An 11,886-nucleotide genomic window follows, 5' to 3' on the forward strand; every position below is an offset into this window, starting at 1 on the left:
CTACTCCACTGGAGTCCATACTTCACCCTATGCTAGGAACTACAAGTGCTACAATGCCTCGTTGTTCGCAGGGTACCTCATTTGTATGAGCTCATTCATACACATGTGATTTGTCATCAGTTCTGTGTCAGCCCCCAGCACATGAGGCTCATGTTGGCGCCCACTGCCTTGACATCCTCCAGGCCATAGCCGTGCTTGGCAAACATGGCCTTCCACTCGCTCAGTGTGCGCCAGCCGCCGCCAGGGCACATCGCCAGGATCTCGATGGAGAACAAGCCTGCGCAGAACCAGCAGTCAGCATTGGGAGGGCAGGCACACTTATTGAGTGTCTAGCCAATTGCTTGAAGGGCTTTCATGTCTGTAAAATGGCCCAGAGGTCAAGAGTCTGCCATCAGTACTGGATGTGGCTTGAGAAGAAGGGACTGAGAGAGAGAGGGATGCAGTCAGGACATCACCTGGAGCCACGCCATCCTTGCACACATTGTGGTCCCTGTCGCCCGCCTCTGGCACCAAAGTCTGCATCAGAACAATCCTTTTCAGTGTTGAAATAACCACAACTCAAGGTACACCAAATTACCGCTGAGAAGATTGCAGTAATTGGGGCATTCTCAGTGTACAAATTTGTGCCATTTGGATGAGTGCTGTGTCAGCCCGTGACACCCAAGAAACGGCAAAAAGGGATGTGCGCATGCATCTGCGGAGCTTGTGCTGGTCTGGAAAATCACAAAACATCTCAGCTGCAGCTTCTGCACGCACCTGCATCAGCAGAATCTTGCCGACAGGGGGCAGCACCGCCTTGCAGTGCTTCAGGATGATGTCTGCATCCGCGTCAGAGAAGCCCGACAGGAAGTGCTTCATCACTATTGTGTCCACTCCGGCCTCCCTCACAGCCGCCGGGAATGGCTCGCGCACTTCGGCCGACACAAAGCTCAGCCGCTTTGCCGCGTCGTGCACCCCCTTGGCCTCGAAGGTGCCCTTCATGTCCACGCTACATGCATGTGTCTTCTCAGCCAGCAGACTCGCAGATGCTTATGAGTGAAGCCATCCCCCGCTCTCCGCAGTTTTAATAGTTGCCAACTTCTCGCTGGTAGGCACTTGAAATGAACAGAGAATTCTTTTCAGGGTGCAGGCTTGCAGACGGCAGCAAAACAAGGCAACAGGGGCAGAGCACACATCTGTGTTTCTGCACCCTGATCATGCCTCATACCATAATTTGAAAGAGTATGTCAGTAAATATGTAGAAGGTACTGATGTAGAAGCTATTGGTCGTGCCTATAGCTGGTGGAGGAACGCTAGAAGCATAAAGAGTGGAAAGCCATAATACAGGTGTTGCCCAAGGTGCATGGTCTTCAGGATTGGAATAGAAGTTATGATATAGTTACACTATATACAATGGAGAGTGAGTACAGCAGTGCTCACCTGTCGAGCACCCAGGGCCGGTCCATGAGAACGCCTCTGCAGCCGGGGCCGGCATGCAGCATGCAGTGGGACAGGCACTCGCCGCGGCCGCCACCGACATCCATGATGCACTTTGCGCTGCTCCAGTCAAACGCATCCTTCAGGCTGACCTCGCCGCCGCGCAGGCTCAGCTTTGTGAAGTAGGTCATCGCCTGCTGGAAATCCTCTGCGAACGCCTCATTCCCCTTGACCTCGTCGTACTGCGCGCCATACACCCCAGATTCAGGGGAGATGATCAGCTGATCAGGAGTCCTGATTAAGCTCAATATAGTGCTCCTGGCCAAAATCATTAGGGATTCGTGGGTAAGGGTATGCATGCAATCGGCACCCTTGATGTCTTATCGGCTTTGTTGACAGTCAAGCATCTGGAGAGGTGATCAGCTGATCCGTGCAGCTTTCTATTGCAGCGCAACGTCTCATTTTCTTGGTAGCGTGACAGTATCTTGGATGCCGAAGGCTTTCAATGAGATAACCCCAGGGTCAGCCGGCTCGGCTCACATACAAAGCTATTGAGGTGGCAGCCTCCCTTCAGTCCCCAGTCAACAGCTGCCAATACTCACGAGAGAAGTCTGTTAAAACTATCCACGCTCTGTCATTCAATTCCGCGAACATCTTTCTGTAAGTTGAGTGGCTGTGTACCTGGTGCATGTCGAGGCCGCCATGTGCGAGAGCGAAGGGCACTGCTCCGCTGCGCACAGCCTCCGGCAGCATCTTCCATGCGTCCCATTTCGGCTTGTTGATCTGCACTCAGATACTCACAGTCAACATAGGGATGTTACAGAGTGGCGAGAATCTTTGCCGCAAAGGGCAGCATGGCGCGCATGCATATCACAGCTCCATGCATTGCGCCAAGCGCAAGCAAGTGGGAGCACTGGTACTGAGATGCTCCGAGTCACCTGCCTCTCAATCCCAAATAAAAAGAGAGCAGTTACAGGCTATGCCCCCACAGGAGATCAACAGTCACATGAGGGGCAATGCAAGATTGTAAAGGACAGGCTCATGCATGGGAGGATTCGTGACAAAGTGCCCCCAGCCACCTGCCTCCTCCCAATCATAAGATTAAAACTTTAGCTGTCACAGCGGCCTTAACGCCATGCCTCGGATACTGATACAACATGGTAATCACACCGTGAAAGCCTTGCAAAAGTGGCCATGGGCAAAAGTGAAAATTTGAAGGGCTGCAAGAATGCAGGGCATGTCAATCAATGAAACATTGTAGAGCGTCAGATGAAAGAGCAGGGCGCAGTCAGAAGAAGGGATCTCTTGTGGGGAAAATTTTGGCAGTGCAAACCTGGTGGTCGACAAAGTGGCCGAGAGTGGCGTCCTTGCCGCGCACGAGCTGGCGAGTCGCTGAGTTGGCGCTGAAGTGGCGCCCCTCGCGCGACTCATCCAGCAGGCTCCACTGCCCGCACACGCGCAGCACCTTGTAAAAATGGTCCAAGCCCGCATCGCTCACGCCTGCCAGCTTTGCCAGCTGCGCAGTCACAGTAATGCTGTTTATAATGTCTTTTTGCTGCACAGTCACAAGCCGCTGGTGATTGCGTAAGCTTGCATGCATGAAGCACCCTCTATAAAAGATGGAAATATTGCCACCTGTGTACCTGAGTGGATGATGACACTGAGACAGACAATAAGTTCTCAACTGTGTGTCCTTTGGGCCTCTTTCGCTGCTTTGGCGTGGCCCACGTTGTCAAGGATCCAAGGGCACTATGATGGCTTCAGGTCCAGGCGTGAGCAAGAGTATTCAGGAGGCTACGAAGGTCAACCGACCTGTTTGAATTGAATGGGGCTCTCCTGGCTCGCGAGAATTTCCGGGATCTTCAGGTCCATGAGCACACCAAGGCAGGCGGTCAACCAGTGTCCCTGGATCGCCTGGAACACCGTGGCTGCGCAGGACAGCCGTGGAGTTTCAGTTCTGTATTAGCTGATATATACAGAATGTGAGATCCAGGGAGAGTTCAAATTTCTCTAGGTCGCAGTATCAGTCAAATGTGTGCTGATCGGTTCATGTTCGGCATGTGTTCCGGGTTGCTCCTTTCCGCTATTGGGACTTTAAATTGCGTTGTCTACAAACAAGGCGATTGCAGAAAACCTTTTCAGTGGTAATCACGCACCAACAGCTGCTAGATCGTCATCGTTTTGTGTGACAGCTCCATTTGTCGACACCATGGTGGCCGGAATGCTTGGGCTGATCCTGCTACTTCACTCAGCAGAGACTTTTGCTCAGACGTAGTGCAGGGCTGAGTTTATGTTATTGAATCTATGAAATATAAGCAATCCCTCCGCTTGAAGTCTCTGACATAAAAGCATCTATCCTTCCGCCTGTCGTGGCCCAGACCCGAGACCCGACTGCCTGCTTTGCCTGCCGCGCCACGAAGGCAAGGTACCTATACATATTGACGCTTGTGTCACCGTATCTCCTTACGATCATTACAGATTTCATTCATAAGAAGTTTAAGGAATCGGTGTGATTGATTTGACGCAGTGTACCAATCCTTCTGCTCTTTCCCCATTCCTATATTCCACATTGAAGTGATTGATCCGCAATATTGTATGCTGTATCGGCTCCGGTAGTAGTTCAGCTTATGTTCAGGGCATGAATTTTCGAGTTCAAAGCGCACTGTCACACACGGATGCAAATCAGGACCTTGAGACCTCGGATGACCACCCCTACAGAGACCAGAGGAGCTCCCTCGGGCCCATCCAGTGAGTGACTCGGTTCATAAGCAGTACCTTTTGATTTGATTGCACCTGCGCACCACTGCAGTGCACGCCAGATCCCACCTGATCTCCATAGACTCACAGCACTGCTCTTGAGAGGTGAGCTGCAAATGCATGCAGGCGATTATTCAATGCTGCCGCATGTGAGCACTGCGCAGCCTATTTCTGACAAGGGGAGGAGCGAGTCGGCAGAAACAGACGAACACACGCCGCTGGCGCGAGAGTTCAGCAGTTTTTCCATGTCCCAGGCATGCACACCGGCCTGGGCAGATTGCTCTGATATTTCTCACAACATCACTGTTCCTACTGACTTTCGACCTCACAATGGCGGCTGTGCTTCAGGAGGACAAAGTGGTGAGCAATGAAACCACCAGGAAGCTGCACTGGCACATAATGCTGCGCTTCTGCCTCTTGACAGTCCTCAATCACATGGACCGCGCCAATCTGGTGTGGAGACTCCTGTCATTCCTTTATACCCGCTCTTGCTCTCTTTTCAGCTGTAGATTAATCACTCCATGCACTTCCGCACATGTGATCTTCAATTGGTTGGTGCAGGCGTATGCTTCTGTTCAGCTCAATGTGGACCTGAATTTTTCAGACTCTGTGTACGGTCTCGGCAGTGGGATCTTCTTTCTTGGATACATGTTGTTCCAGGCGTGACTTCCTCCGTGACCCTTGCTGTTGATATCGTTGATGCCATATCTGCCTGTGTGAGGCTCCGCCTGCATGCTGTGCGCATAAAATGAAGAGACTCATCTCCTGCCTGGGCAAAAACTACTGTGATGTCCTGCAGATTCCATCACAGCTTATAGCAGAGAGGGTGGGGACAAACAGGTGGATCGGTTTCCTCACCCTGGGCTGGGGGATTGTGGCGACATGCATGGCAGGGCTGACAAACAGCCCCACACACTTGTACATTCTGCGTTTCCTGCTCGGTGTGTTCTGGCCTCGCGTTGCTCAATTCTGCAATTTCTGGCACGTGATCATGAGGGCTTGCACTGGAGTTCCTTTCTAGATATCCCATGAAAATACCGTTAACACAGACATGGCAGGCGTAGCGTCAGGATTGTGACAATGGCTGACACATCTGCTGAAGCGCCAACATCGGCAGCTTGCAGTGTATTTAAAACTCATTCAGCAATAGGGACACCCTTAAGGACACCTCAAAGTGCTCGGCAACCAGACTGCAGGCAGTGTGCTCTGCGGGTCTGGCTGCTTAATGGGCCTAACAATTTGCAGGGGCGTTTGAGGCGGGCACATTTCCGGCCATGTGGGCGCATCTGACAAGGTTCTATGCGGGTGGCCCAGACCTGGCTGCTGCCTGGGGCTTCATTGGGGCTGCACAGCCCCTAGCTCAGGTGCTGCCTCCTGCCAATCACACATGCTTGAGAGACAGAGCATGCATGAGTCACAAAATTAGTCATTTGCGGTGCATGTGCTCCTGCACCTGACATTGTGCAGCGTGGCATGCGTTGCTGAGCAGATATCAAGCCTCCCAGCGTGCTGTCATCTGTTCAGATCTGTCTATATGCGCTTTTTGCATGCCAAATAAAGGCCAAAAAAAGTTTGATGCTGGCTTTTTAGCCCTGAAGTCCCTCGTATTTACCTTCAAAGAGCTGCAAAGAACTGAAGTATTGCACAGCGCAGGTGATTGGTGCCCCGGTGGCGTCTGGGCTGCTGCTGACTGACGGCTTCTTGAATCTGCACGGCTGGCAGTGGCTGTTTCTTCTGGAAGGATTGCCCACCATCTGTTTGGGTGTCTGGGTAAGCCCATTTCAGGAGACTCAAGAATGCAAATGAAGCTGTGTTGCCTGGCTTTCCTGCTTGCATGCCTTGCCAAAACGCAGGGCAAAAGTTCACAGCTTCTCTTGTGATCTGTGCAGATCTGGCTGACTTTGGCGCCCGGTCCACTTGGGGCAAAGTTTTTGACCGCTGCCGAGCAGGACTCTGTGCACCAGCAAGTCAAGCACAACAAGGTGTGCCACGTCAGCAGCCTGTCCCTGATAAACCCTTCTCGTTGATATTTGGATCTTTCGATTTTAAAAAAGGAGAAGCTGCAGGCTTGGACTCGTGTCTTACCCTCCGTAGAAACAGGGGGCAGGAATCGTAACCCTTTTGCTGCATGCAGCTTCACGTGTCACTAACTGGGTTTTGTGGTTGCCTTTCTTCTCTGCAAAATTACTCTTGCTCGATGGGAGAGCTGGTTAGCGCGCTGCAGGAGAGGATGGGGAAGGAGGGCGGAGGGCAGAGCACAATGGACGGCATACGCTGCTGGAAGGTGTGGGCTCAGGGGTTTGGCAGCGGCTGGGCCGGTATCATGCGTTACGGGGCCATGTACTGGACGCCCCTCATTGTGTTCTCTATCATCAAAGGGAAGAGCGCTGCCTCCGGGGCCACCCCTGAACAAGTCAAGGTCTCAGGTGGCTCCCTAGCCTCCTTACCAAGTTTTACAGTTTGATCGGTGCAGAGTGTGGCTCTGACAGTGTTTTTTTGGTTCTTGCTTGGACATGCGCAGTTGAAAGAGGGGAAATTTATGGAATCTTGACATGCAGCTTGTCTGCATATGCACCTTGCCTCTGGCAGGAAACGTATGCAATAAGACTACAAAGTGTGACATGCATCTTGATCCTTCCTTACTGACAGCTGAAATTACCTTTCGGTCTTCATGATAGTGCCTTTTTCTGTGATTGAGGTAATTGAAAGAACAGAGTTGACTGTGATTCATGTCTTGGGTGATGCAGGGGCAGTGGCGGCTCTGCTAGCGGGTGTTCCCTACAGCTGGTCAGCTTTAGTCACGTACTTGAATGCCCGACATGCCAAGCGCACAGGTGCGCATAATGCTCTGTCATCGTGAGTAGGTCTGTGTTGCAATGTGAAGTGTCCTAACATGCATATCGCATATGCCAGCCAAACAGCCCGCTTATTCATGCAATGCCTGTTTGAGTTTTCAGCATGCTGAGGGTCTCATGCATAGCTTTTTGGTCTGTTCATGTGATGCTTGCTCAGCGATCCTGCCCTGAGCAGTCTGAATGGGACGATTCAGGGGAGATGTACTATCACTTGCTGGTGCCCCTGGCAATCGGCGCGCTCGCACTGGCAGTTCTGGCAGTGGCTTTGGGCCACAATTCATACGTTGCTTTCTTCGGTCTGATTCTCAGCAGCACCAGCCAAGCCTCCAACCCTCTCGAGTGGGGCTACCCTGCAACCTATCTTTCTGGGCCTGCCCTATCTTCCGGATGGGCTGTTGCAAATTGTATTTCTGCCTATGGCGGTGCGTGGCCCTGCTTTCCCATCTCATGTGCATCTTCTGAACTCTTTCTGCGATTTTGTGTTTATTCTCACACGCGTGTGACAGTGACAAAGGTACAGCTTTGGGTATAAATGAGTGATAGCATGAGTGTTAGCCTGCCTTCAAGACATTTTGCTGTTTCCAGTCCAGACTCACACGCTCATGCGACAGTAAACATGTAGTGTGCTTTGGATATGATTGATCGATAGCGCGCCTACATTACATGCAGCAGATGACGATCATCAAGTTCTATGTAAATGCGCAGGCATTGTGGGGCCTTATCTGATAGGGGCTGTCAAGACAAGATACGGAGGATACACAATTCCCATGGTCATCATGACAGCGGTGAACTCTCTTGCGGTTCTGTATTTTGCAGTCCTGCTTCGCTTCCTGCCTGCAAAGATTGCCAAGAAGCCTGGTGAGCACGCCTCAACTTGGTGCACTCCGTGCCAGACACAAATGGAATGCAAGTAGACGTTCCAAAAGTATTTTTTTCGAAGAATTTTCACAATGTTGGAAGAGGTCTGGCCGTTGCATGCATGTTGAAAAGCTAATTGCTTCTGGGACTTCATCAGATGAGGGCGCAGAGGAAGATGGTCTGAGCGTTCCTGGGCATTTTGCATCAGTTGAGGGGACGCAAGAGCATCAGGATGCTGCAGAATGGCAAGAATCAGGAACAGTGGCAGAATTGAAAAGGGAACATAATTGAGAACAGGCAGAGATGACGAAGGTGCTGCTTTGAGCTACTAACCTTCTGAATTGAAATTTAGAGTATGCTGCAATTTCTGTTCGGGATTTGGTGCAGTATTGATTGTACCAATAGAGAGTGCAAAAGTTAAGACAGAGAGGTGATTGAACTTCTTACACTAGTGTGTTGCAGTATATTGCTTTGTATGACAAGGCTACTGGGACCTACAGAATACAGCCTGGCAAAAACAATTCGCGTCTGGTAAATTATTTGTAAAGTGGCCATCCTGCAGTACTTAAAGAACAGAATGGCAAGAGACTGGAACTGTAAGAGCATCAAAGAGTGCAAATTCTGAGAACAGACAAAGATGGTAAATAAGCTGCTTTGAGCAACTGCTATTCTGAAATGTACTGTTGAACAATCTAAGAGCACAAGTTTGACCCGTCTTTACTACGTTACTATCTCTTACAAGGATGAACTGCAATCAATTTGAAAACCCATGACACCGTGATAAGCATATTCAAGCTGCTAAGCACTGGCAGGCACTTGCAGGGCATAAGGCCATTTTTGTGACTGCAGAAGTGCTCCCACGTAGAATATTTAGAAGTAGTTGTTAACATGCCGCGTGCTGTGGTTTTGTCCTTTTGCATGTGCACTGGATATCATCCTCCCCGCTTGCACACTCTCAGCACACGATACTGCCCATCCCTGTACTCCTCATGCAGTGCATGCTCTGGTATTCTCATGACTGCAAAGTCTTCCTCTGCTAGCATATACTCAAACCTGTCCTCTCCACGACCTGCAAAGACACAAAATTGCTTTATTTGGCATCTCCGCAGCTGTCAAGCACTTGCATCCCAGATGCTCTCTGAATAATCGTCAGGTGTTATGGTCACATCTCAATGACAATTTTGCCTGCACGCAAATGCAGGGCATAAAGCACTCTTGGCACAGTCATAACCCAAAGTCATATGCTTCACAAGCGACCAAGAATCCTCCTCATAAGGAAACATTGTATCACACACCTCGCAGTCTGAAGGAGAGGAATATGAGGGTGTGGGGGGCTGCCAGCTGCTTCAGAGTCTGCAGCAGCGGTGGGAAGTGCTCTTCCTGGTACACGATGTCTGCGCCTGTGATCAGGTCTGGGCATGCGGGCAACGCCGTTACGTCATCGCCCCATGCATAGTCCACCACCTGCCATCGGACACCAATTGTAAATGATATTGCACATGTGGTAGTGCCCCACAGGTTGGACATTTTTTCAAATGCTAGCTCCCCAAAATTGGAGCTCAAGGGTGCAGTTCAACACCGTCATAGGCGGAACACGGGTATCAATCTATTGTACCTGTTTTTGCATACAAGACCATCTGAAGCTGCAGGCTGCCACGTTTATGAGCCTGCCGGGCACATTTGAAGAAGAACAGCAAACTGCAGGTGCAACAGCTTTGAAACTCTGGATGAAGGGGCCACTGAAAGATGATGCAACATGCCGCATATCAAACCCATTCTTCAAACACGCACAGTTGTGACGGCCGTCTGACGGAGCTCTCAGGTGGAGAAGTTAGCGGGAAGCAGATGCTGTTCTAGATTGTTCAGAAGCCAGGAGGGTGTCACAAAAGAATATTAAGCTCTGCACCTGGGCTCTGATGAGGGGCGAATCGCAGTTGGCAGCAACGTTCTCCCGCGCGAGCCATGTCACATGCGGCAGGTCTGTCAGGGTGACCTCCGCCCCAGCCAGTGCCAGTACCATGCCCACTACACCTGCACTGGACCAAGCAGGCACAGACTGAGCTGCACACCACGTACTTCTTGCATGGCAACTCACACTGGTGTAGGCCTGCCTGTCCTGTGGCTATCCTGCCAGCATGGTGCTCTGCAATGCGCAGTGGAAAGCCCTCTCAAATGGGGAAGAGGCCATCCTGATACAAAGCAGTAGTCCTGAAACCAGTGCCTGCAGTTTGTCATCATGCCTGATGGTGGTTCACCAGACTATCTACTAATTGTGCCAGTGCACTCACTGCAGCTTCTGGAAGCAGCAACAGCAACATCACATTGAGATATTTAGATTAGGGCTTCCTGGTGTCCTTGGCACAATCAATCACATTTGCTGGCATATCATGTCCTTCGGCCACTGCCATAACGCAGCATGCAGGGGCTACAGGAAAATGTGCCCAGCGTGTATTGTCAACGGTAAGATTTCAGGAAGGATGGCACAGTGCTTCAAGGCTAATAACTGCACTTACCTGTCCCTGTGCCGAGATCCACAGTGCGCACGTCGCGCCAGTCCCCCATGGGCGCATGGGACACCAGAAACTCGGCCAGCACAAACGCACTCTGCCACACTACCAGTCCCACATTATCCAGCTCCTCCTTGCTCTCTTCCTTTTCCCCATCCTGCCGGCTTTGTGCGTCCTGCTGCGCCCTTATGTGGTGGTGCGCGCCGCTCCCCTGCCAGTCAAAGAAATCTTCTATATTAGCCTATTTGGGTGTCCAGGAAACCTCTCATTTGGCCTCAGCATACAGAGTAGCACCTGCCGTCAGAGTGGCATCGGTGTGATCAAGGCGCGCTTCAAACACATCCACCACATCTGATCGGCAGCGCATGGGGCAAAATTGCCAACTAGGGTGCCATTATCCTCACATCCTCACAGGGTCGTTGTCTGACCTGGGAATGTGGGAATGCTCTGGCCTGCGCTGATCCTGTTGGTATCAGCAGGGGAAGCTTTGTGGAGATATGCTGCCCAGAGAGGAGGTTCAGATTCGCACCGCAGGGTTCTGCCGGACTCTGATGGTGTGGCCACCAATTTGGAACATGCGATGCTCCAGAGACTGATCCGCGGCTGCACCTGACACTCTAAACGGGACGAGCGCCATGTCTTCTGGCACCTAGGTGTTATGCAATGGTACCCCTTTCAGGCAGATCCCCTGGCTGCTAGGAACCTCAGGCGAGCGGGACTCTGGCTTGCGTTCATGCTGCCTGCTCAGCAGATGTAGCTGAGCGCCAGTGAAATGCACGAGGGAGAACGTTGCAGCTCTCCAGCACTACAAGGGCTGCAAGAAAGACTGCGATGCCAGCAAAATCAGCTCCAGCGTCCTTCAGAGACAACAATCCTGGCCACCACTGCATGGCAAGTGCATCTTAATCGAAATCTTCCGGACGCATGTTCAGGCTGACACATACCTTCATGCAAAGGATCAAGGCATCGATGCAGAGCATTTGACTAGTTCACCTGGAGGTAATCCCCAAGCTCTTTGGCAATACCGACAATAAAGCCTGATAATACGCCTAGAATTAGTCGATACTGGTGCGATCTGCGAAAGAGGCTTGCAGTTATGAAGGCGATTGCAGAGATCAGCCCGCAGCTCACAAAGTGCTGCAGCTTATCTGCTGCGATCCATTCATCCTCGAAAGAATCCAGATTATAGTGCTGCCTTCAGACACATCAGAACGACATCGTGCAATCGTACATATCACTGTAAAGAAATCTGCAATAAGGATGTCCCAGGCAGGTCATAAATGACAACGGTGGCCCACGAACGAATGCCCTCATCTGGTGATCGAGTTGCTTTCTTTCCTAAAAGCTCAAAAAGGCGCATGCATCAATCTAAATTTTCAGAGGCTTGGTGATGGGGTTGCTGCGACTGTAGGGTTATGGTGCCCTCAGCATGCCTTAGCTGGATAACCTGTGGGATGATAGTCCGTGCATGCATTTATGCGCATAAACCGTGG

General features: G+C 51.2%; 3 protein-coding genes across 3 annotated transcripts; 1 reads left to right on the plus strand and 2 right to left on the minus strand.

Moving 5' to 3' along the window:
• Positions 1–116: 116 nt before the first annotated feature.
• Positions 117–3,627, minus strand: COCSUDRAFT_60654 (S-adenosyl-L-methionine-dependent methyltransferase; the record flags this gene model as incomplete). The annotated part of the gene is made up of 8 exons (XM_005650130.1): positions 117–277; positions 456–516; positions 757–988; positions 1,420–1,658; positions 2,098–2,199; positions 2,750–2,932; positions 3,229–3,344; positions 3,573–3,627. 8 exons carry the CDS (start codon positions 3,625–3,627, stop codon positions 117–119), a joined length of 1,149 nt encoding a protein of 382 aa, XP_005650187.1.
• Positions 3,628–4,503: 876 nt separating this feature from the next.
• COCSUDRAFT_39946 (MFS general substrate transporter) lies at positions 4,504–8,177 on the plus strand (the record flags this gene model as incomplete). Its single annotated transcript, XM_005650131.1, has 10 exons — positions 4,504–4,626; positions 4,973–5,114; positions 5,419–5,537; positions 5,827–5,943; positions 6,063–6,155; positions 6,398–6,599; positions 6,921–7,007; positions 7,223–7,450; positions 7,734–7,886; positions 8,044–8,177. 10 exons carry the CDS (start codon positions 4,504–4,506, stop codon positions 8,175–8,177), a joined length of 1,398 nt encoding a protein of 465 aa, XP_005650188.1.
• Positions 8,178–8,318: 141 nt separating this feature from the next.
• On the minus strand, positions 8,319–11,609 carry COCSUDRAFT_64760 (hypothetical protein). Its single transcript, XM_005650132.1, has 6 exons — positions 11,338–11,609; positions 10,923–11,219; positions 10,400–10,604; positions 9,793–9,917; positions 9,182–9,350; positions 8,319–8,955 (listed from the first exon to the last, which is right to left on the minus strand). Exons 2-6 carry the CDS (start codon positions 11,028–11,030, stop codon positions 8,819–8,821), a joined length of 744 nt encoding a protein of 247 aa, XP_005650189.1. The 5' UTR covers positions 11,031–11,219; positions 11,338–11,609; the 3' UTR covers positions 8,319–8,818.
• Positions 11,610–11,886: the final 277 nt, after the last annotated feature.

Source organism: Coccomyxa subellipsoidea (genome assembly GCF_000258705.1).
Source record: "Coccomyxa subellipsoidea C-169, whole genome shotgun sequence".
Taxonomy (NCBI): domain Eukaryota; kingdom Viridiplantae; phylum Chlorophyta; class Trebouxiophyceae; family Coccomyxaceae; genus Coccomyxa; species Coccomyxa subellipsoidea.

What these genes read in the sequence shown, in the direction of transcription:
- COCSUDRAFT_64760 (XM_005650132.1), bottom strand. Translation starts at nt 11,030, where the DNA reads ATGGCGCTCGTCCCGTTTAGAGTGTCAGGTGCAGCCGCGGATCAGTCT. An exon ending in GGATCTCGGCACAGGGACAG is followed by an intron (nt 9,918 to 10,399) that starts GTAAGTGCAGTT and finishes GGTCCAGTGCAG; the next exon opens with GTGTAGTGGGCATGGTACTG. An exon ending in CCTCTCCTTCAGACTGCGAG is followed by an intron (nt 8,956 to 9,181) that starts GTGTGTGATACA and finishes GTGTCTTTGCAG; the next exon opens with GTCGTGGAGAGGACAGGTTT.